This window comes from Scophthalmus maximus, chromosome 12, assembly GCF_022379125.1.
Source record: "Scophthalmus maximus strain ysfricsl-2021 chromosome 12, ASM2237912v1, whole genome shotgun sequence".
NCBI lineage: Eukaryota > Metazoa > Chordata > Actinopteri > Pleuronectiformes > Scophthalmidae > Scophthalmus > Scophthalmus maximus.
Genome location: NC_061526.1, coordinates 15,854,298 through 15,878,280, shown reverse-complemented (window position 1 = coordinate 15,878,280; position 23,983 = coordinate 15,854,298). Strand labels below are relative to the sequence as shown.

At 44.1% G+C, this 23,983-nt stretch overlaps 1 protein-coding gene across 4 annotated transcripts in view; it reads left to right on the top strand.

Moving 5' to 3' along the window:
- dock4b (dedicator of cytokinesis 4b) overlaps window positions 1–23,983 on the top strand; it is a 100,569-nt gene that overhangs the window by 32,694 nt on the left and 43,892 nt on the right. For all 4 annotated transcript variants that reach the window (XM_047336065.1, XM_035620091.2, XM_047336064.1 and 1 more), the window contains exons 4-16: window positions 44–99; window positions 193–289; window positions 832–980; window positions 1,973–2,057; window positions 6,463–6,614; window positions 11,319–11,400; window positions 11,581–11,641; window positions 11,776–11,908; window positions 13,188–13,276; window positions 17,676–17,801; window positions 19,852–19,976; window positions 20,493–20,655; window positions 22,716–22,822. In XM_047336065.1, the coding sequence (XP_047192021.1) occupies window positions 44–99; window positions 193–289; window positions 832–980; window positions 1,973–2,057; window positions 6,463–6,614; window positions 11,319–11,400; window positions 11,581–11,641; window positions 11,776–11,908; window positions 13,188–13,276; window positions 17,676–17,801; window positions 19,852–19,976; window positions 20,493–20,655; window positions 22,716–22,822 (1,425 nt within the window). The remainder of the gene's footprint in view (window positions 1–43; window positions 100–192; window positions 290–831; window positions 981–1,972; window positions 2,058–6,462; window positions 6,615–11,318; window positions 11,401–11,580; window positions 11,642–11,775; window positions 11,909–13,187; window positions 13,277–17,675; window positions 17,802–19,851; window positions 19,977–20,492; window positions 20,656–22,715; window positions 22,823–23,983) is intronic.

Sequence of the window (23,983 nt, the reverse complement as noted above, 5' to 3'; positions counted from 1 at the left end):
TTAAGTACGTTGCGTCATTAACCTGTTTCCCTTCTGCCTAAAGGGGATCTTCCCTTCCAGCTACATCCACTTGAAAAATGCCCACGTCAAGAATAAAGGGTGAGCAATGTTGTAATTTTGTCATGCAAGTATTTATGAATGTATGTGCCGGTTGTGATAAAAAAAGATTTGAACCTTTATTTCCTTTTACAGGCAATTTGAGACGGTCACCCCCGTCGAAGACTCTGTCATCACGGAGATGACGTCAACGTTACGGGACTGGGGCGCCATGTGGAAGCAGCTCTATGTGGTGAGAATCCTCAAACAGACACACAGTTTGCAATTGATTTAAGACCATTGCCTAAGCAAAGCTGCCTTTTTTTTCTTCTTCTTTTTCATTTTTTTTACGTTTCTCACGAAGGGAATTCATTTGGCCCTGGGTAATTTAAAAAATACGGGCAGGCAGAGCTTTGCCGTGCACACTCGTTGGTGAGATTGAGCGTGTTTGCGGCCCATTAAACTATCTGGGGTGCTGATTAAATTGAGCTGATGAATACTCGCAGATCAAAGTGCATAAATTTGAAGGCGAAAAAAGAAAGAAGCAGCAGGACATTGAAACTAATCGGCACAAGTCCATTTGGAAGTCTCTGTCTGCGCCTCTGTCTGGGTTGCCCTCTTCCTCTCAAACAATTTGGCTCACTGAAGTGTCACTTTTATTTCACCTTTAGTGCAGCTGTATGTTTTCATATTCTGAGGTTACCCCTCTATCGCCTTTCCTTCTTGTCAATTTCCCTTTCGTCCATCGCCTTTTCCTGACTCTTTTTTTCCTCTCTTACTTTCCTCCCTCCGCAGAAGAATGAGGGGGATTTGTTCCACCGGCTTTGGCACGTGATGAATGAAATCCTGGACCTGAGGAGGCAGGTGCTGGTGGGCCACCTCACCCACGATCGCATGAGGGATGTTAAGCAGCACATCACAGCGAGATTGGACTGGGGCAACGAGTGAGTAAACGGAGGGCAGACGGAAAGGGGGACCGTTTTCTTTTCAAATGTCCAAATATGACTTTGATAGCCGAACCATGTTACACACCAAAGCACCTTATTGATGAATTTGTTTGGCCTCATCAATAATTCATGACTTATGAGTTATTTTTCCTAAAGTTTTAAAAGATTGATTTTGTTTTTAACACTTTGCTCAACCATTGGAAATCATTCTTTTTACAGTACTGTATGAAAATACAAGATGCCAGAGCAGAGACTTGAGGCTTGCAATCTATCATAGCTGACAGATATTCTGTAAAAGGTACATTAAGATAATAGTAATATAATAGTACATAGTTCTTAAACATCTGTCATTGGGGAGGTGAGTTGATTGCTGGAAAGGCAGAATTTTCAATGCAAGGCACTACATAATTCCAGTTTCTACTACATAAAATCAGTACAGTTTCCATGTTTTCCCACGTTTGTTTTCACCACACAAACTCTCCCCATTGAGGAGATGGCTGGACAGCCCCTGTTCATGGGCAGTTGTAAGGTTGACCAGCTCTTTTACTGCTGAAGAGAAGACGTACTGTTTAGTTCGCAGTTTTTTGGCCACTGAGAGAGCCGGGCCTATAGAGGAGGATAAGAGAGAGTGAGAGTTGGATCTGTGTAGAAACCAATGAGGACACATGGGACACAGGGAGGGTTAAAGGATGGAGAGAGGAAGGGAACAATTTGAGAAAGATGGATAAAGAGGACTGGGGTGCTAAAGGGAGAGGATTTTTTTTCTCTTTCATCTATTCCTCAGAGAAGAGGATGATCTGTCAAGTTTATTTAGACGACTGACACTGCCGATCTGACACCGCTGGTCCGCGTGTGTGCGCATTTGTATGTACTTTGTGTGTCAGTTCAATTTGTAGATTTTGTTCAATTCAGTGGATCTTTCGGAGTTGGATGTGAATTACATATTGATACGTGTATTATCCGTCTCATCTCGTGTCTTTGTTTTACAGACAACTGTGCCTGGACCTGGTCCCCAGGCGAGAGTTCAGCATGGTGGACCCGGACGAAATCAGCGTCACGGAGCTTTACAGACTGGTAAACCGCCTCACACCGCTTCATGTGATATACATTCACTCGCCCTTGGGGAGTCGGGCGGTGAAGTGCGGGTGAATTACGGGAACCCGTGTCAACATTACCCCTTCTGGAGTGTCCTGGTGTACGAGGCTAAAAAGTCCAAAAGCAGTGTTTATTGAAGCATATCTCTCAGCATAGGATGGACGACAACGCGTGAGCTGGAGGAATGATATTTGCAGGAGGCGAGTGATGTCTTCAACTGAGGCATTTATTGTATTCTCGGTGCAAATCTAAGGCTGTACTTGGTAGAAGGGCTAACATACAGTATACTCATGAAGTCAATTATATCTAAACATCAGCTCATGTCTTACCTGATCCATGCTGCGACAAGTAAGGGGACAGTTGTGTGCTTGGACCTCCCTGCAATTGTGTTCTACACAGTTCCAGTTACCAGCGTGTCCACTTCAGTGGCTTTTCTCTTTCTCGGCTAACCTCTGAGGTTAAGCGAGAAACCATCCATCACTGACAGCAGTCTCTGAAAAACCTCATCCTCAAAGCTGATAGGTGGTAGACCACAGCAAGTCCTTACACTGTAACTTTACATTTCCAATTTTAGACACATATGAAAAATCATTGATGTTAATTAGGGTGAGCACTTTAACGACTTATCATGCTTGTTGCTTAAAAGCTGTGACTGAAAGTTAATTCTTGACCTGGCAAATAGAAGTAATAAAGACCTTGCTGAAGACGACAAACTCAAGAAATATTTGTAGCATTAAAAACCACTTTATTTTACTTTAAAGCCTTATTTGAAACTATCCAATTGCAACTAAAAACAAACTTTCTGTTATGGGGCATTTTCAGTGTCAGTGTGTTTTCCTTGCATGTAGAAAAAGTGGACAGAATCTCTCCCTTTTCCCCATCTCACCCTAAATCCCCCCCCCCCATTCCCACCTTCCTTTTTCCTCTCTGCTTCTCCTTCCCTGCTTTCTCCTAGCCCCAACCACTGTTACCGTGGCAACCATTTCTCTGCCCTGATACTGTGCGGGGGGAATTATATTACACACAGATACACAATCACACACACACACACACACACACACACACACACACACACACACATACACACACTGTGACGGCTTTTCCTTGTAGGGGTAATTGAAGCTCTTAATCCATCTGTTTCTTTTTTTTGTGAGTCAAAACAAAAGCCTGCGTAGCGGGATGGAAGCTTAATGCACCTCTATTAAATGGTGTACAAAAATCAGCAAATGACTGCAATCCCAGTCCTATACTGGGGACAAGATAAAGGGACATTCACTAAAGCCGTCCTCATACAAAAACACACATACATACACACTCACACTTACATTCACGACACAACACACTCACGCATTGAGGCAAATTACATCAGTGTTCTTCAGTGAGATCTTTGTTTTATAAGGGCAGCTTCTTTGTGCACTGTGGTGCCTGTGGGTTAATTAAATTGAGACGGAGATGTGTGCATGTGTGTGTGCATGTGTGTGTGTGTGTGTGTGCTGAATGGGCAGTGGGGTGTTAACTGTGGGAAAATGTAGCTTGTCTGCTGCATTGTGTCAAGGAATTATGTGATATCTGCCCAGGGAAAAATAAAGAGGATACCGAGAAGGATTAAAGGAAATTCAATGCAGTGAATAAGAGAGAGATAGATTTCACACAGGTATCAAATAGACTACGGTGATTATTTTAGAAAAATAAATATATTCAAAATAAATGTGGTAATAAAATGGTGGCTCAAATGACTGTGAGTATTGTGAAAGGGCTAACTGGAGCTGTTTGCAGACATGATCTCTGGGAAATGTCCAGAAAATTGGCTCAGGACATGTTACAGAGTTTGCCGTTCACATATGACGAACGCAGCAGGAGCTTTTCCGAGTCAGACGCGTTTTATTTGACTCATTGAATGCGACTCCTGAAAGCAGGCCCCCTTTGGAGCACTATATATAGTATTAGCTTGAAAGCGAGAGGACATTTATCAAATCGCTAATTGGTTCCCCATAGTCTCGTGCTAAGTCTGATTGGTTGGTAGAGTTGTCTGTGGCAACACGGCAGGCTCCCTGTTTTTTTTCTTCTTTCAAAATGAGTTCAGTGGCCTATTGAGGTTAAACTGAGCTGACCAGAGTTTAGATCCCACGGGCATGGACTCAGTGATGGTAGACGGCAAGGGATAGATCAGGCCTGGCCCTGGACACTTCCTCTGTGACTTGTGTTATCACTAAACACACACACACGCACGCTCACAAAAGCCTGCACATGCATCTTTTGCTCTATTGCGCAGGTCTCCCTCCCACAACATTAACAGAGGGATGAAAAGTGCCTTAATTAGTGATGTGGAAGTGAGAGACAGACAGCAGAGATTTCTCTTTGGCCTCAGTCGGACCCTTCTCTCCTTTCACGAAGCTCCATGCAGTTTGACAGCCACTGCACTCGGTGCAGCTGCGTTTAGGAAAAGATTACAGAGTGTAAAACAGTAAGCCAAGTTTCAGCAAGCGCGCACGCGCGGTCATGCCCCCCCGTGTTCGGCTATCTCTCTTCTGACGGCTTCTCCTCGTTAGCCGAAGGATTATGCGATGCCAGCAGGACCGCCAGCCTTGCCCCAAGGCTCTCATGTCTACCCTTTGTGTCGAGTCATGCTGAAGTTGTCAAACAACCGCACGCTGCTCTCGCCGGGCAGCTTTAATGACAAACTGAATATAACCCTGTGATAAAATCCCACAGCATAAATTAGGCCTTCCAGGAAATAGTCATTCTGCGTCAAAACCAGCTCAGGCCTGCTGTGTACAAAAAAAACTCCAATCTGATTTAAAAGCAGTGTTAGAGCTCCACTGTGTTTTCTTCTGGGAGGCTCCGATTGGGCAGAGCAGTCAGGACGAAAACTAAATTTGTGGCATAATGTTCTGCCACGTTTAAATCTTTGAGGGACATGTTGTGAAAAGTCAACTGTTCAAAAAGCATATGAGGTATTTAAGATTGATTTCTTATAATCAGGCCAGTCGCTTTTCACTACAGCAAGAAAATCAACTTTCAGAGAAGTTGGACGCTCACAAGAACATGGTTGCTACTGCAGCACCACCCACCAAAATTAAACTTTCACAACAAAAGGCAGGTAAACATTCACTAAAAAGAAGAATATATTTTGTATACATATATATATATACTGACAGGTTGGTGCTACTACTGCAATTTCGATTTGGCTCTTGAGACTCACTGATGCTTTCCTGTGGCCGTGCTTTACTGCCCTCTTCCCTTCCTTCCCATCTATTTACATCCTACTACAGAAGTGAATGTGGAGCAACATTTGGCATTGGCACTATTGGCCATCTGGTGCTCTGTGTGTGTGCGTGTGCGCGTGTCCTTGTATATTTTTGGGATGTTGACAGCAGATTAGGATGAACCTCTCATGAACAGAGCTGTAATGCCAGAGTTGATCTGGATGGTATTTACAATGCCGCGTGGGGCTCTATCGATCTTTTTTTATATAGATTGACTTAATATAGCTCGTAATATCAGACACTGAGATGTGACTTTGCGCTGAATTGTTTGACTGTTTCTCCACCTGCATTTATATTCAGCGTGAATCGTACTGCGTCTGTTCCCGTTATCAAGAATCCATTTTGAAAGAGATGCAAATTGAAACATTATGTCAAGAAAATAATGATCCTATTTCAAGATAAACACTTGAGGTGAATAAGTAATGAGTAATACAAGTTTGTTGCACTTATGATGTGTTGAATTAGTTTTTTCCTGGTAAATAGGCTGTAATCGATTTCTGTGAAAGGCCAAAGTGCATAAATAAATCTGCAGGCACTTGTGAAAGAAGTTTTTATTCTCGTGCACATCTATATCCTCACCAGTAGGTGTGCGTCCTGTGTGCCATTTGTTTCTCTGGCACCAAGACTGCAACAAAGACGGAGTCTGACAATAAAGCTGAAGCCCCTCACGTCTTTGCCCTCGGTGCTGCTGCCGGTCTGCGATATTACACGCTATATTATCTCAACCTGTATCAACAGAATCTATACTTTAACCTGTTCTTTACTGTTTTCAAATATATATGCAAATCTCCTCCCAACAGTGTCTCAGAGGGATGTTAATAATCTTTGCCGGGGAAACTAAAAGCAGCTCTTGAATGTAGTTAGAGAGATGCACACATTGGTTTTTTTTCCCAGGCATTAACTGTATTTGATAAGTCCCCATCCTGCATTTAAGGATCTTACAGGATTAAGAGCTTATGGATTTTACTTGTTTTGTTAACCTTTGCACATCCACCCCCCTCAGTATTTTATCGGAACGGTTTACTATGTGTATTTCAATCACTGTTATTAATTTACTCTTTTTTGTATTTGTCTATAGTTGCAGACTAACTCCTAACTAACTCCTCTCCTCTCCTCAGATGGAACACCGGCATCGTAAGAAGGAGACCCCTGTGCCTGCGAGCACCCATCACTTGTTTGTCCACGTCAAGAGCCTGATGAGCGCCAACCTGGGCGAGGAGCTAGAGGTCTTCTTCCACATTTATGATGGACGAGAGAGTCGGCCACTCAGGTAGAGACTTGGAGAAAAGAATGCTTTTTTAATTTCAGGCAGTAATGTTGGAAAATGTGTCACTTTTCTCTGCTACTGATAATGTTAGCTTCATTATTGTACTTTGGATATATATATTCATCACTCTGACAACTGTAGAGGTGTACATATGATCTTTTTTATGGTTCTGTTAGTGTACGTTTAAGTGCTAATATTCAAAAGATTATCAGGGTATTTGATCAAAATTCATAATTTTGTGTTCTGACGGCTTCTGTGTTCTGCTTGTGTTCTGTGGATGCATAGGCGACAGAAATACAACAAGGGCAAAGTCTGCTCTAATTATATTCATGAAGATTTATTAAGTGACGCAAGTTGTTAAAGCGCACTTGGACACATAAAAGTGGGCAGGGCCATGCTATTTTCCTCATATAAAAAGTGTCCTTACTGTCCACATGAAAGAGCCTGGTGCCTCCCGGAGTCCACGCATGCACTGACGCACACCAACGCACTCGCCACAGTCTCCTGATTGGGCGTCGGCCAAATGGAAGACTGTATTTAAGCTCCTCGGTTTCACAGTTCAAAGCCGACTCCATGTCATGTCACAAAAACAAGTGGATTCGTCAGGCAGAGGAAAACGAGTGGGTTGAGAAAATGAGCGCGTCAACGCTGAAATTTCCTTTTAATAAGTCGTGCTTGTGTTCGACGCCGCTCTCTCCCGCCCAACAGGGTCATATCAGAGGAACGAAGGTGACGTTGATGAGACTCATTGTTTAATTATTTTGTGCAGCACACTGCTGCTCCACTTCTACTCCTACTGAAGTCCAAAACATTAGTCATCAAAATCACTGGCAGAAGATCTTAACTGTTGTGTAAACTCAGTTGACGTAGGTTTCTTTAAACCTTGCAATGGAGTTTTCAAATATCCGCAAGTGTTGCTGTGTAGATCTTCCAGAAATTTTCCTGCCTGAAAACGTCAGAGTGAGCCAATGTGAGAACACAGAAGGAAAATCAACGAAAAATTCAAAGCGATGAACGTAAACAATAACACTTCTTTCCGGGACAAAAACGTCATCACGTCCCGCCTCCTGCATGCTCTTCCCATGATGCCATAGAATGTTCCGGAAATGTTCCTGTTGGTGAGTGAACGCGTCTGACCTAGGGCAATCTCCTCCCGCCTCCGTCATACGTGCAAAGCAAAATTGGACCCAATATCCGGAGTCCATGTCTTCAGCTACAATTAGCAAAGTGTATTTAAATATGCTTCTGTTTTCTTCTTACTGAACTCGTGATGTAAGGTTTTGCAACGAGGAAGGTACATTTTCTCTTATTTCCAGCCTTGCTTTGTCTTGAAGTGGGCAATGACCGCCGAGTAGCATCAAATTAAGTTCCACTTGAAGCACTAGTCGTTAGACTCCTTGAGTTCTGTCGTGCGTTTGACGTTGATTTATGTAACATTCTGTGAAATATAATGAAGTCGACTTCAGTTGTTAACCTAAAACTTTTTTCACTCAACAGCAGGTTCACATAGTCAGTAATACAGTACAAACGCCATGCTCATTTATCCACGGTGAATACAGCATGTAGCATAATCATGAACAGATACAAAGCTCCATTTTCCTCATAACGGTTTATCTTGTTTCCTAAATCAGCTAATTAGACTTTTTCTATCAGTTATGGGAGATAAACCAGTGTGTCTTTGTGGTTCTAATCCCCCCCTCCCAGTGTGTGTGTGTGTGTGTGTGTGTGTGTGTGTGTGTGTGTGTGTGTGTGTGTGTGTGTGTGTGTGTGTGTGTGTGTGTGTGTGTGTGTGTGTGTGTGTGTGTGTGTGTGTTAGTTAGTGTGTGAGTGAGCATCAGTTGTCTTCGAGGAAAATTGAGGAAAATGGCAGCCTGCCAACGTTGTCTCTCACTGTCTGGTCACACACACACCTCGCACACATTTACACAAGCTGCCTGGCAGGGAGCCATTTCAATGTTTCCCTCGCTGCCGGTGGTTTGTGTACGAGTGTGTGTGTCTGAGACCAGATGGGTGTCCGACCCGCTGTCTCAGTGCCATGCCAACACCAGCAGCCCCGGTGCACCATGGCAGATTCTTTGTGTTCGGTTCAGACTCCTTGAGTGGCTCTCCAGCAGGACACACGCAGGCACGTACACACGTACACGCACACAAACACACACGCACACACGCACACACACACACACACACACACACACACACACACACACACACACACACACACACACATACAGGCATACTGTCCCATCCTCACACGACCCTACCTACCTCTGTCTCCGTTGTGTAGGTTTTGTGGCTATTGCTGCCCATCACACATTAGTGGCAACTTTTAAACACTTACACTTCCCTCACCCAAGTTTGACCTCAGCTCACGTCTGACAAGGTCGCCTAAGAAAGGCTGGACTTGGACACACACCATGTGCGCGTGTTTGTTTTTTTATGGAGACCTGAGGCTCAGTGTGTGTTTTGCGTCTCTCTCTGTTTTCTTTATGTCTCTGCCTTTCCAAGTGACTTCTAGTGGTACTTTAAGTTCTTTTCCTAGGGTGTGGGTGAGAGGCAGCAGTGGCAGTTAATCTATCCAGTATTTTACACCACCACTGCCCCCCCCCCCCCCCTCCGACGCCCCCATGCCGGGTGAGAGCAGGCTCCTAATGCAATCATCGATAACAGGAGGGGGAATAGCGAGTGCCGCGTCGGGCCCCAAAGGGGAGGGGGAAATCCGCTATTCATGTTATGTTAATGTGAGTGGTGATAGAGGCAGATACGGTCCCGCTGGGGGACGCTGGTCCCCTCACCAACACGCTGCAGCTGTGAGAGCATGTAAAAGAGCGGGAGAGGGACTGCGTATGTGTGTGCGCTTGCAGGAGTGGCTGTTAATTGGTAGTCGGAGTTTCCACAATAGGGCACTAATTAGGGTCCGGGAATGTGTGCGCAGGTCTCATGTCTAATGCACAGGAATCCGTCTCCGTGTGGTCGGATAAATGGCCTGGAAAGTTACCGAGAGCAGCTAATGAGGAACGAGCCGCATCCAAATCGAAACCGGCTCCCTCCGCTGGTTTACGCCAACGCGCTCGATAAAAGGCAAACCCTACTGAAGGAATACATGTATGAAAAATCACAAGCATTTGTATAATTAATAATCAGGAGACTAATTAACTCAGACGTGAGCGCACCCACTGCCCTACATACACACGACTGCGGTGAATTGGAGTGCGAGGAGCCGGCCGGGACAACTTTTTAAAGCTCGTAGTCAGAGCCCCCTTAATAGCCCTGACTATTATAAAACACCCTAATCCATTGTAGCTGCATGTAGTCGAGTCGAGTCGTATAGGATCTGCCGGCGTAGAGTCGGTCCTGGTGTGAATGGGCCCCGCTGTAGCCTGCGCCGTTAGCCGTGCCAATGATTTGGCTCATTATCAGGCGGCCAGTGCATTACAAGGTTTTCTCCCTGCTTATCGGTGGACTGTGAAAGTCACCTAACTGGATTAGCCCACAGCTCACTGGCCAGGATGAGACGGGGCCCAGCAGGATGCCTCCGCTGTGTGTGAGATAGAGGGGGGGGGGGGCGAGCGAGGACGGAGTACAAAGAGAATGAACAGGCGAGCTGTGTCCGTCCCTTTTTCCGTTTTTTTGCCCGACATCCACTTCGTTTCCCGCCTGCGCGCTCGGGGCGTGCAGAGGGCACTTGAGGCCAGAGTTGTTATTTTCAGACAGCTCGCTCTGCGCTGTGCTTCGCTCACCAGTTCCATTCTTTTTCTTGAAAGTTTCACCGTAGAGTAGGTTGGCGGGAAAAAGTTCCCGGAGCAACATTTGTGGACGTTTGCAACTCCTCTGAAACATTTCGGTAAAATGTCCAGACTACATTGCCTGTCTGAAAAAAACAGCTCTGCACACTTCTTGTCCTCCCCCTGACTATTCTTTCGTTTCTGTCTCTAACATATTTACTATTCATGCACATGCATTAGCGTGGCAATTATGCCGAATAACGTAGGATAATGCACTTCACTGAACCCAGCAGTTACATGTGCGACTCATGAAGTTGTTATCTGTATATATTTTATTCTTCAAATTACCCACAGTGTCATTATCATTTACCTGCTCATAACAGGTTAGTTTCTCAATTTCTCCCTGTATCCGGCGTGCTACTTAAGGTCTCTCTCTAGTTCTGTCACGATTTCATGATTTATCAAACCGTCTTGGCAGTTACAAGACTGAAATTGGCATTTTCCACTGTCACTATGTTTTTTTGCTGACGGTCCAGCATCTGGGCTCAGAAGTGTCGGCGAGAATCCACAGTACGCAGAAACACAATGAATATATTATTCCGTCTGTGTAGGAGCCACGTGTGGATGTCTCTCGCAGACGTTCTGTGTTGGGAATTTGGTTCAGAAACTCAAGCTTTGAATATCTTTTGATTTTCTCCCTCTACCCTTCCGTCTCGGTTCCCCCCCGTCTGCACGTCGTTCTCCCGCCTCGCGCTCTTGTTTTCAAAAAAAAAAGCTTCAGTTTGAAGTGTGAACTTCAGAAGACATTTTCTCCAGTGCCCACCGCTCTGCGCTTGACATTTCTGACACCGCGTCTCTAATCTTTGTTCTGTTCCTGTTAGCGGTAGCTCGGAAGCGGTTGTTTTTCCGATGACACCCAGCACATCACTCCTGACCCCGTTCATCTCCATGTGTGATCCGTCTCTCTGTGTCTCCTCTCGTACAGTGAAAGGTTCTTTGTCAGGCTGAATAAGAGCGGGTTGCCCAAGTCGCCGGAGAAGACCGAGAGACAATGCACGCTGTTTGTGGTGAGTAGTGAACATGACTTTATGTTTACAGAGATTGACTGTGAGCTATTTACATTTGTGTAAAGCTGACCTCACTCACTCTCCATTATGCAGAAAACTAAAAGCTAAGTCGCTGCTCTGTAGCGTGTTTACAATCATCCAATGTGACGCTAATGTGTGTCTTCTTGTCTCGCTGGTCAGGACTTGGGAAGCAGCGATTTGCGAAAAGATGTCTACATTGTTGTACACATCATAAGAATAGGTAGGAGTTACGATGCTCCTTCTTTATTATTATCATCATTTTTTTTAAATCTCTCGGGACTTCCATAACAGTACTGCTCTGACTATGCATCCCTCTGTGTGCGTCCGTGTGTGTGTGTGTGTGTGTGTGCGCAGGGAGAATGGGAGCCGGGGAGAAGAAGAACCTGTGTAGTGTACAGTACCGGCGGCCGTTTGGCTGCGCTGTCGTCAGCATCGCTGATCTCCTCACTGCTGACTCGAAAGACGACCACCTGCTCAAGGTTTATGCGTAAGTCAGTGTAAAAAAAACGGACAATTCACTACCAAGTCCGCTCTGCCAAATATCAAACCATGAAGAGTTTGAACCATTTACTTTTTTGTATTCCAGCATCTCGAAAGACGATAATTTGAAAAAAAAAAGTCTCCTCTGTTTAATCTCTGTAACAAGCAAACAAGCCGTGGTTTTGAGGGGGTCCTTATTGCTAAGCCAAGCTAACCACCTCCTGGCTTAGCTTTATATTCAACAGACACCTATGATGTACATGTTCTGATCTCATCAAAACTCAAGAAAACAAATAAGAATATTTCCTAAAACCAACCAACCAAGACCTTGTTTTGGGAAACAAATGCATGCATCAGTTCTCAAAAACCCTAGTGCTACAATCCCCCTTAAAGAAGCCACAAAGCAATTTACCTCGTTATCGTATTAGTTCGTAATCTACTGGCAGTAGCAGTAGAGACATTTCACAAGCAAAAAGGTAGATATTGCACATTTTCCCATTGTACTGTACTTCAGAGCCTGTTGATCATTTCCTGACCACTGATCCATCCTAGTTTACGCAATGTCCTGAGGGACAGAGAAAGGCTTCTGTCGACATTGGAGTTTGACCTGAATTATATCTGGATCGGACTCACTGGCCAAGTACACTCAGCTCAGGAGAAAAATACAACCACTGTGTCTCGAGACCTGCAGGGAGACTGAGAGGTTTCAGTTGGATTAGCATTAAAGTTCTCAAACAATTGTTTTCAGAATTAAATATCGGACAAGACGTCATTGCAAATAAGAATTTATTATTTATTTAAATAAAATCTCTGGTTGACCTGCCCTATTTTAGGTTTTGTGTCAAGTCAGTCGAACCAACAGCAGTGAGTCAGGCATGTTAAACCACATTTTATACATTGCGAGCAACCAGTTGGTCGACGTGCAACAGAATAGCAACTTGTGCCATTCTTTCCAAGTGTTACTGAAGCATTGAGACTTAAAGGGCAACTTTAGGGCAATTTTAGAGGAGGAAAAAGTTTACTCATCATGAGGACTGAAATCCCAGCTTGGGTTTGGACACCACAAAGTTAAAGCAGGAAGCCGCCTGTTTTAAAAACTTGGGATGTGGACGGTTCTTGTTGGGTTATGGGAAATGCAGTGTGTCTAAATATCTTGGCCTCTGCTGCATTAGTTAGCACTGCTCATTTAGAAATCTGTCTCCTATTGAAATCCCCCTGTTACGTTGGTAATCTATAAAGCTGATTTTTTTTCTGTGTTGTTGGGGTTTTTTTTTTTTTTTTCTCAGGTGTAACACTGAGAGCGAGTGGCACCAGATCCACGAGAACATCATCAAAAAGGCCAACTCCAGGTACAACCTGTCTGGATCCAACACCGGTAAGAACCCACATCTCTTCACGTCCATTTCGCTTCCCGACATCTACACATCGTACTTGGTTTGAGACTTGAGACGACAAAGGGATTAGGAAATCCATTATGCTGTGATGACAAACCTAGCAGCCCACTTGCGTCACGAGCCTCTTCAGTTCCCGGTCAGTCTGCGTCTGTGTTTATGTGCGTGTGAAGTTCCTCTTTTTGTGGAGCGCATCGCTCTTCACATGGTCCGTGTCTGCAGGAAGCCTGCTGTTGCAAACGCAATTTTTAATTTTTTATAAGTAGATGCATTCGCACCATATGGAACAACAGCGTTGGCAGGTTCCCATGGCAACAGGTTGGCGGAGAAATAGAACGTTCTGTTCTTCGAAACTTCAAAGAAAGAAGAATTTCATATGACATTAAAAGGCTTGTTTTGCAGCGAGGTCTGCACATTATCCCCGTGGAATATACAATGATTTTATTTTATTTTTTAAAGAATCATGCAGATACTCCTGTGAGAGGAGTCGTGTTACCAACAATATTGTACACACATAAGGAATGATGATGAACATCTTAAACATCTGATTATGACTGCAAAATATAATCTGCAGGGAATTTTGGCATGTCTCCAAATGTACAATCAACAGTAAGCAATTAGCAACAGTCTATCAGAAGTTTTCATTCACATAAATGTGTTTGCAAACTTGCGGCAGGCTTTCATTTTCATAATGGAAATATTCCTTTTGTGTGTTGAAACAGTTCATTGTCTTCTTACGTCTCCACCATGTGTTCTTATAGGAACATCACAACCCTGCTCCATAGAAAGAGCTTAGTTATTGTTTATGGAGTATGAGCATCGGGAGATAGGACGCCGGGAATGTCAAGAATCTGTGAGACTGATCTACTGAGTCAGCTCCTCTCTCCACCTTCCCCCCAGAAGACCAATAATTACTCGAAGGAGAAGTCACGCAAACTCCAGTGTGTTAAATTGACGTGAATGAAGCGCAGTGATTAAACGGAATGACACAAAGCCGTTCAGGGCAGTCTGCAAATACCCCGAGCAGCGCCTTTTATCAACCACGTTGCAAAAAACTGCAGCATCTAGCGAAAAATCTTGGGCGGAAGATGTAAAGCACTTTTACATCGCAGAGCCGAAAAGTGCAACGAGGGTCTGCATACGTTTCTGATAGAACATAAAACAAAGGAATGACACAAGTACAGCAAATACAACCGCTTCCATATTTTCTTGTATCACTTTGATCTGCTCCTCCTACCGTCACTGTTGACTAACTGTATTATCAGAGAGCTGTTTTATTACAGATAACATTTACATACAGTATATTATCATTGCTGTTAAACTTCTCAGACTTCTGTGTTTGATCTGTGTTTGGTGCCTGGTCATTAAAAAATGTTTAAATCAAAAAAACAAACCTCGCTAACAGAAAGCAGCTTGTTGCCTTTAGTAACAGTATTTTGTCCGAACTGTTCCCATCATGTACGCGTTTGCTTCAGGCTTTTATCTGACAGCTTAATGCACAAACACACACACACACACATACTGCAACACACATCATAAACACATGTAAGCGAGTTACCCTAAAGAGTCGCCTCCCCGTTTTGGTGGCAGTGCGCAGTTAATCACAAACACTTGGCTGTGAGCCATTGAGGAACTGTCCCCTGCAGACATTGATCCAGATGAACGGCTGCTATACTCGCGTCAGCGCTTCCTCGCTCAGAGTGCATTCGAGGAGAGTGGTGGCGGCGGCGGCTCTTTGGCCACAATACACATGGCGATGCCTGATTCAAATGACTTTGTTCCCAAAGCACATTCCCACCCTAAATCCGAATTTGACATTGATCTTATGAAATGAAGGAGAGAGAGAGAAAAAAAGCTTTGATCGCGAGGCAGAGGTAATTGCTTCAATTTTTTAAGATAATTAGCGCTCGATGCGAGGTTTCATTTATGTATTATGAGCACCACTCAGCGTCTGGGCCACGAGTATCTATCATAATTTTATTAGCTGTGACAGTTCGGTTTCACAAGGATTGTGGTCTTATTGGCTCTTTTTTTTAACTTCCTATCCCTTTTAATTACATGACACACACACACACACACACACACACACACACACACATACACACACACATGTACTATCACTCGACTACGACATAACATATGGTAACATAAGTGATTTCATGGCCATATTTTTGCAGATGTGGTAAAGCACAAAAAGCACAGGAAAACATTTCCTGTCCTTAAATCCCAGTTCTCTGCCCACTCAACATTCAAAAACACCTCAAGTAAAACATCACTTGAAGCACATTGTAGCTGCAGATTCACCTGAAAAGTCAATTCTAGGGGCAACATTAAAGAATAGATAACAATTGAGTTGCTTGTGTAGCTTCAGCACCAGAACGTGGAGAGAATGTTTGATCCTCAGCAAACAGGTCGGCGCTCCTCTTCAGTGTCTGCATAATTCAAGGGCCGCAATTTATTACACTCAGTGTCAGGAGGGCAATTAAAACAAGTGTGCAGTCGACTGAGATAACGTAACGTGCGTATATGTGTGTGTGCCATTTGTGTGCCATTTGTGTGCTTCGTCTTTGTGTGTGTCTCCAGTTGTCCCGCTGTGTGGTTCTCCTTTTAAAGAGACCTGGCAGTGTTCCAGAAGTCTCCCATTAGCAGCCAATTAGCAGGGGAGAGATGAATGCACTGCCCTTAAAACGTAAAGAACACTGGGTTGTTTGGGTAATAAAGAGGCAGAGAGGGAGAGATGGTTGTTTTGTCTGCATGTAGCCTGACAAACATCCCGTTTCTTCTTAACGTACATGTTTCTGTTGATTTTGCCCAGTGATCCATAAAACGGCTTTTTATTTTATTTTTCATAAGAATCTGGGTATGTGTGAGTCAGGTCAGGTAGATAATTCAGCTTCCACCTCCACATGTGAGCGTAGGCAGTGACCGAAGAGGCAGCGACAGCTCCACTCTTTTGTTTTTGAGTTTTTATTTTGGGGGGGGGGGGGGGGGGTTTGTGACGAGGCAGGCCGGGTGGGTTGAGAGCAGCTAAGGTTGAGAGTGTTTTGTTGTTTTGTTTTTATCAGCGACAGGTCCATCTTCCAGGCAGAATAGTAATGAATCTGGTTTGCCTAAGTGTAGCCCAGCAGTAGCTTTTAGAATGTGTGTGTGTGTGTGTGTGATCCACATTAAGGGGATGGCTGATTAGGTCCAGTTAGAAGAAAAAACATCCCCCCCGGAAATGAATGGGAGTCTCCTTTCAATTCCCACCAGACCTTTTGTGCCACTTTGAACAACTGTTGACTCGGACTGTGTAGTTTCATTTTTGAATTATTTAGTCGAGAGTGATGGTCTGCAGTGTCTGAGTCTCTGCTCATATTCTCTGGAGTGTTTATTGCAACTTTTTCGTGACCACAATTTTGGTCTTAATTAAGTCAAGACTAGAATCTGACTCTCTCACATTTGTTTCACCAGATAAAATGTGTCATACCACAGATATAAATCATGAAAAATGGAGCCTAGAACCTACTTGACATCTCGGTTATTCCACATAATGTAAAGCGATATCTAAATCCTGGCGTGGCTAAATTAAGGCGTTACTATATTTGTATCCAGCCTGACACATTCACCGCTTCTCATTGCTCTCTGCATCTTGCACTGCAGCGTAGTTTGTCATATTGCGCACACGTTTGCAAACAAGTCACATCTCTTCGTCGACGCTGTGACTGAAATCTCTCGTGGCTAATGAGCCATGTCACCGCTGCCTCCCAACTTTCCTAAAAACATCCACAACAATAATCATCATCATCTTCATCTTGTCTCTCTCGCTCTCTCTCTCTTGCCCGTGTTCCCTTGATGTTTTGTTCTTAATATATCTGCCTTTTTCTTGTCGTGAGCATTGGGCAGACACACAAATTCACATCAAGGAGACGCATTGTGAACTCTAAATGCAAGTGATGTTTTAATTTAGCTGCACTCATATTTGGAATTATTGCGTAAGGATATTGAGCAGCGTTCACGTAGGATTCCCTCCTTGTTAAAAAAGAGCCGGGGGGATGACTCATAGCGGCTGTTTGTATATTTTTGTTCATGTGCGTAGGGGTGTCCGCTTGCCTTCCATACACATACGTTTTACACCGGGTAGATATAACCGATTTGGTCCATGCAGCTATAATATTACCTGAATTATGCCCCTGTCAATACTTTTTTTTATTTCTGAGCTCACTAATGCACAATTGTTTATAGTCTTGGGAAAAGGGTTGTGATATATGTTGAGGTTTTTATTGGATGGCTTTTGTATAACATAAAAAATAATAAAAAAATAAATAAATCAAGGCCATGTTGTTTCTGTGTTTTTGAAATATGATATTTCAGGCTTTGAATGTTGCTGTTGTTTCATTGCAGGCCTTGCGGTGGCTCTGCAGCTCCTCCACGGGGATATCGAGCAGCTGAGGCGGGAGTACATGGTCCTGTTCACCCGGGGCGTGTCCATCACAAGGAAGCTGGGCTTCTCTGACGTCATCATGCCAGGTAGGACGCAGCATGTGTGCGCCAGAACTTCACCAAAAGCTCATCATTTCGTCTAATGGATGTCGGCCGTCTTTTCCTGTTTACTGAACAGAGACCACTTCTGTTCAGGTCTGATGGGGGATCAGCGAGTTATTCCTGCACACGTATAATTTTACGTATAATCCCAACGTATAATTTTAGAAATCAGCTTCTTTTAGACTTCATTGAATTATGTGGACATTTTAAATACAAGATCAAACTCAGTTAGTGTTAAGACTTCAATTTGTCATCTTAAAATTAAGTGGGGACCTATGTACATTTTATTTCCTTGAAAAAAAATGATGGGTGATATCTCGAGTTTTGATATTTCAGTCCAAGAAAAAGTCCAGCCAATAAAACCATCATACATTTTTTGTCAGATCATTTATTTCTCTATTATCTATTTGTTTAAATTTCTTTCCCATCCAAACTAAATTAACTCATATATTTTTTTATAATATGCATTTCTAAAGTAATATTGTAGACACCCTTGAGGCCATGAACTTACTATTGTGTTTACCAGTGTTTATATTCTATGCGGCGACCTGCCTCATCATGTCGACTGCCGTTGCCTTGGCAACACTCGTGCGTCAGATAGATGAAATATTCACGTTGATTCAGGTGGAGAGGCATCACTCACATCGAAGATGACACAGACCCCTGCAGAAACCCCCGGGCGTATGCTGCATGGGGTCCTGTTGCCCTGGTAACAAATGTACAACCACTTGAATGTAAGAAGATGGAATATTTAAGATATTAAGGGGGGGGGGGGGGGGGTATAATAGGGAAAGTGGCTGAATTAGCTCTCGGACTCCTTGTCGGTTCATTCATTTATGAGAGCTGGACGATTTTTTTTTCTTTTTCCGTCCGCAGAAGAGCTGTTCTTTTAAATAGGTGAGGTGTGCTGTCTGGTCACACAGATAAAGAGGAACCACAGACCGTGGGTCCCCCAGCGCCTCACTAACACAGATTTATGTTCACCGTCTCTCTCTTTGTCTTTGTCTGACTACAAACCCTCAACTCTGAGCTTTCGCACCCTCTAATGTGTGCGTACGTCTGCCCCTGGGCTGAGGAAACTGTCTTCCCCTTCTTTTTATTTCCCCCCCCCTTTCTGGATTTGTATCTCATCGTATCTCTCAACATTTTACCAGTTATTTTTTATTTTCACTTGCAGAAATGAGACTCTTTTCCTCGCCCAGCTGCTGTGCCCCCACCTTCTCCACTTCCCCTTTTTTCCATTGTACATAAGAAAACTGCTCCCTTGTGTGTCCACCTTCCTGGAGTCTGTGTGTGTGTGTGTGTGTGTGTGTGTGTGTGTGTGTGTGTGTGTGTGTGTGTGTGTGTGTGTGTGTGTGTGTGTGTGTGTGTGTGTGTGTGTGTGTGTGTGTGTGTGTGTGTGTGTGTGTGTGTGTGTGTGTGTGTGTGTGTGTGTGTGTGTGTGTGTGTGTGTGTGTGTGTGCGCGCTGCAAGCGTACAGTATGGGTGTGTATACAATGCCTCGTGTTACCATGGTTACTATTGTTAAGACCAGAAAATCAATGCTGACCCTAGAGATAGAGATATGATGAGTATGCACACACACACACATACACACACACACACACACACACACACACACACACACAAGCACACACTTATTTTGTGTGCCTGGCCACAGCTTAGCTGCAGAGGAAACAGGCCTGTCCTTTTTCTCACCCGGGTCACTTTGGAACATTTTCACTTCCCCTTCAGAAGGAAAAGAATGTGTGCCGAGCCCAGCTGCAATTATAACCACAAAAGCATTGATAAAAGTCTGTGTTGCAGGAGAGTTTATAGATTTATTTAAAATCTTGCATTCTCCGATGGTCAAAGGTCAGCACGGCTCAGACTTAGATTTAATTTGAGATGAAGATATGTCTTTAAACAGCCCCAAATGTAAATGCTGTCCACCGCTAAACTGAAAATTGTCGTCAAGCCGCTGTGAGGTCATTAATAATTCTTTCTGGTGTGCATAATCGATGCCCTGTTGCCCGTCGCCTCCCTGTTCCTGCAGGAGAGATGAGGAACGACCTTTACGTCACACTGGAGAAAGGAGAGTTCGAGAAGGGTGGGAAGAGTGTTGCCAGGAACGTGGAGATCACCGTCTATGTGCTGGATATTGATGGACAGATCCTCAAGGTAAGAACATTTTTTTGTTGTAATGTCTCCATTTTGCAAGGATCATTTCTGTAATCTATACTTTCTGAGGTCTAAACACTATATTTAAGGATTGTAAAAGCCTTATTGAAAGTCCTTAGTTGACTCCATTTTACCTTGATAGTTGGTGTCTTATTTTGGAGCAAAGCTCTTCATTTAAATATCGCTGACCCAGATGAGCTAAGTGTCTTTCCAGTGTGTCGTCCGTTGCTGCTGCAGCGCTGTGAAAGTCTGCCTCTGTGGTTTCCTGCGCTGCCTTGGCCTCAGACAGAAAATAGACTCAAATATAACCCTGCTGCCGCAGCCTCTGCAAAACCCTCGAACACACAAGAACACACACATATGTAAACCATGTCATCCCCCTTTATTTGGCATTGGTGGTGTGTCTATGCTTTTCAATACTCTCACTTCCTGTCTTCGCCTCCTGTTCTGTCTCTGTATCATTTGCGATTTGTGTCCTCCAGCTCTCTGTTCACTGTCTCTCTTCCCGTCTTTCAGAGTCATGTGGCCGCTGGCTCGGGGGAACCAGGCGGGGACGAGTACCACTCCTTGGTGCTGTACCACAACAACAGCCCCCGCTGGGCTGAGCAGATCAAGCTGCCCATCCCCGTCGACATGTTTCGGGGGTCGCACGTCCGATTTGAGTTCCGACACTGCTCCAGTAAGTAGCGGTGGGGCCGTGGCAGAGTGAACGCTTTTTTTTCCCAGGCAGTTTCATGCATTAGCCGTCCAGGATGTGAGCCTGTCATTCGATTATCCGGGGGAGGTGAAGGTAAAGTGGTGTTGCTGTGGAGAGGAGCACACACTCAACCTTCAACCTGCCAACCGTCCAGCCTCAAGCCCCAAGGCTGCCACCACCTTAAAAAAAAGAAGACAATTTCCACACAAGCGTGCGCTTCTTTTAGTATTTTCATAATGAGACTGTTTGTCCTACTGCTCACTTCCTAATGAGACAAAGATTTAATTATGACAGAAATATGGCTCCCAGTCTCCCCCACCCCTTCTCTCTCTTGACTTAAGGGAGAAGGCCAAATCTCTACTCTCTTAACAAGCCAGTGTTATTATGGGAGCCAGCGTGGCGGTGTACAGTAGATATAGTCGCCTTATTCCCGCTGGCAGTGCTACCATTGCCACTCAAGTGCTGCCCATTAAGAGCCCAAATTGGCCCTGTGGTGATACAGAGGGAGCCTCATTACACTCTCAACCTCTGGGGGCAACCTGCCTGTCCCAATCTACAGACTCTGTCATTTTCAATTAAGGCCAAGCAAGAAAGCTTGTTTTTTGTTTCTTTTTTTTTTTTTTCTGTATTTCATCATTTGTTTTTTCGGGGAGTCGAGTGAGGTTCCTAAATGATGCTAAACGAGACTGTAAGGACCCATCAGCCTCCGCAGTGCAATACTGTGCTTTGTTCTTGCTGATTGTTGACTTGCTCTATGATGTTTTTACAAAATTGAAATCATTTATCATAGTTGCCGGCCAACCTTTACTGCTGTCAGAGGACTGATTTTTTTATTTTGTATCCTTTTTGTTAAGGGAAAAAAACATGAGGTCTTTGCAAGTTTGCAATTTAAAACCCTGCATTCCTAAAAAGCCCCCAAAACTATTACATTGTACTATATAACAGCGTAGTACATTTGGTGCACATACACACATCAATCTGTACCTGGTCTGCCAGGCTTCGGCTAAACCTGCTTTTCACACAGTACCACTTAATCTTCCCTAAACTCGTAGAGCACGAGTCTGTGAAAGGCTTATAGATTAGAGAAGCCTTTCTGAGGGGAACCAGACGCAACGAAAAGCAAACCTCCCCCAAAAGTACAGTTTTGTAAGCAATAACTTCCCAGGTGTAGAAACCCAATCACAGCGAAGCGAGACAGAAATAAAATGGCAGTTGTGGAGTAAGTTATGCTTCTCCTGGGGGAGACGGCACAGGGACACACACACATATAAACAGAAGCCTGGTGGACGCCGGCTAAGTTAAGAGAAACCCTCTTTGCACGATGCTTCTCACTTCCCTGCTGTGTGCACATTAGCACCGTATTGCTAAAACAGCAGATAAATCAGATTACATGCAATCATGCAAATTATGCTCAGGGCTGTCAGAAAAGCTTCTTTAAAACACAGAGGCGGCATTAATCAGACTCTCATTTGGTTTTTGCCAGTGGTTGAGGTTGTGTACATGTATACTGAGGTGGTGTTGTGTGTTACAAACGTCCGACTGCAGTGATTCCATGTCAGAAGTTAATATCATCCTATATGTTTTCATTGTCAACACATTTTAAATTCAGTGTTTCTCATTTAAATGCATTTTGTGAATCCTCGAGGCCTCGTCAAACATCCACAAGGCTGTTATGAATATTTAGAAAGCTGCATTGTTTACATCCATGATTTTTTTCTGGTTGGTTGTGCTGAAACCGTGAACAGTCATGTTCGCCCCGTGCACTTGTTCTTGTAGCTGCTAGTAGAGCACAAAACTCAGACCATCTCTTTAAAACATTTCTCCGTAGCCCCAGCTTGTGGTCAACGTACTTCAAACTTCCAACCCCAAGAATTCAGCAATACTTTTCAGCTCAGTGCTATTGATGTTTTTGAGACCGCTTAATGTGAAAAGCAGCATTGGTGTCATAATGTTAGCTTTTGATTTTCATTTGCCTTTCCTCGCAGCCTGTGCTTTTGTGTATTTTGGACTCAATGTCTTGTCCGTGTGTTGTTGTTTGGCAGCGAAAGACAAAGGGGAGAAGAAACTGTTTGGCTACTCCTTTGTTCCTCTGATGCAGGAGGATGGCAGGACTCTGCCAGATGGCACCCATGAGCTCATTATCCATAAGGTAAGACCCAAATGCTCTCACGAACCTCGACGGGGTCCTTCGCAGGGCGGAACACAACATGATGCTTTTGACGGCGCAGAAACATTCATACAGATCTGTAAATCCATCCAAGACTGACTCAGGAGGACATCAACGGCCGAAGTTCAATATAAATGTAGAAGACCAAAATTAGAGAGTACAGTTTTTGGAGAGATCATCCTGTGAATTCGAAATTGCACCATTGTACTCACTGTTTTTTGGCACACAGGTGTCGCCAGGGGGCTACTTTGCGTAAATCATACACACACTGCATATGATTACGCAAATCCGTTGCTGTAAAAAGCGAAAAGGGTCGTCATTCTGTTGTCGCACCGTTTGGCGCCACATGCTGACAAAACAGCCCACATCGCTCCGTTACAGCCTTGGCGGTTCAATGACTAACGTTCGACTCACGTACTGTGACATTGTCAAGCTGCGAGTTTGAATTTCACCACGAGTGGAGTGTTAATGTACGTCCGTTTGCTCGTGCAACGTGTAAGAAAGAGTTGGCACTTTTTATAGACCCTAAGACAATTGCCATCACCTTTTCACACATTTTGGGTTTTGACACATCAGACGACGAACGCAAATAAAATGGCCAGCTTCTGTAGTCTGCAAGACTAGTCTTTGGGTGTAATTTGACAATAATTGCAGGCTACATGCTTTTCCTCAGCTGCAGGCAAGGGGTGTGTGCACAAACCTGAGGCTTTTTGTGGAGGAACGGAGAAGCATGGAGTGCATTCGTACATTTTATTGCTTTGGCCAAAAGTCTGATTATTTATTCCGCTGTAAACTTGCAGTTTATTTTAGACTTATTTACAAAAAAAAACAAAGATTCCTCTTTTTTTGGCCTTGTTCCACTCAGATTCTAGTGTTACTTAACTCCCCAACCTGAGCCTGTCAGTTTTTCGAGGACAACTCTGGTAACCTGGTGTTTTCCCACCATGGCGGTGGAGGGGGGAGTAGAGGCCGATTGTAATGCCAGATGGAAGTTGCTGAAAAAACTCAACGAAACCGGCACTGGCCTAGATTCTCCTCAGACCCAAAATAGACACAGAAGGATCAGTCCAAACTGTGTGATAGCTCTGGAGCTCAAACAAATCAAACTCAAACCTCAGCTGTGTATTGAGTCTCTGCATTAAA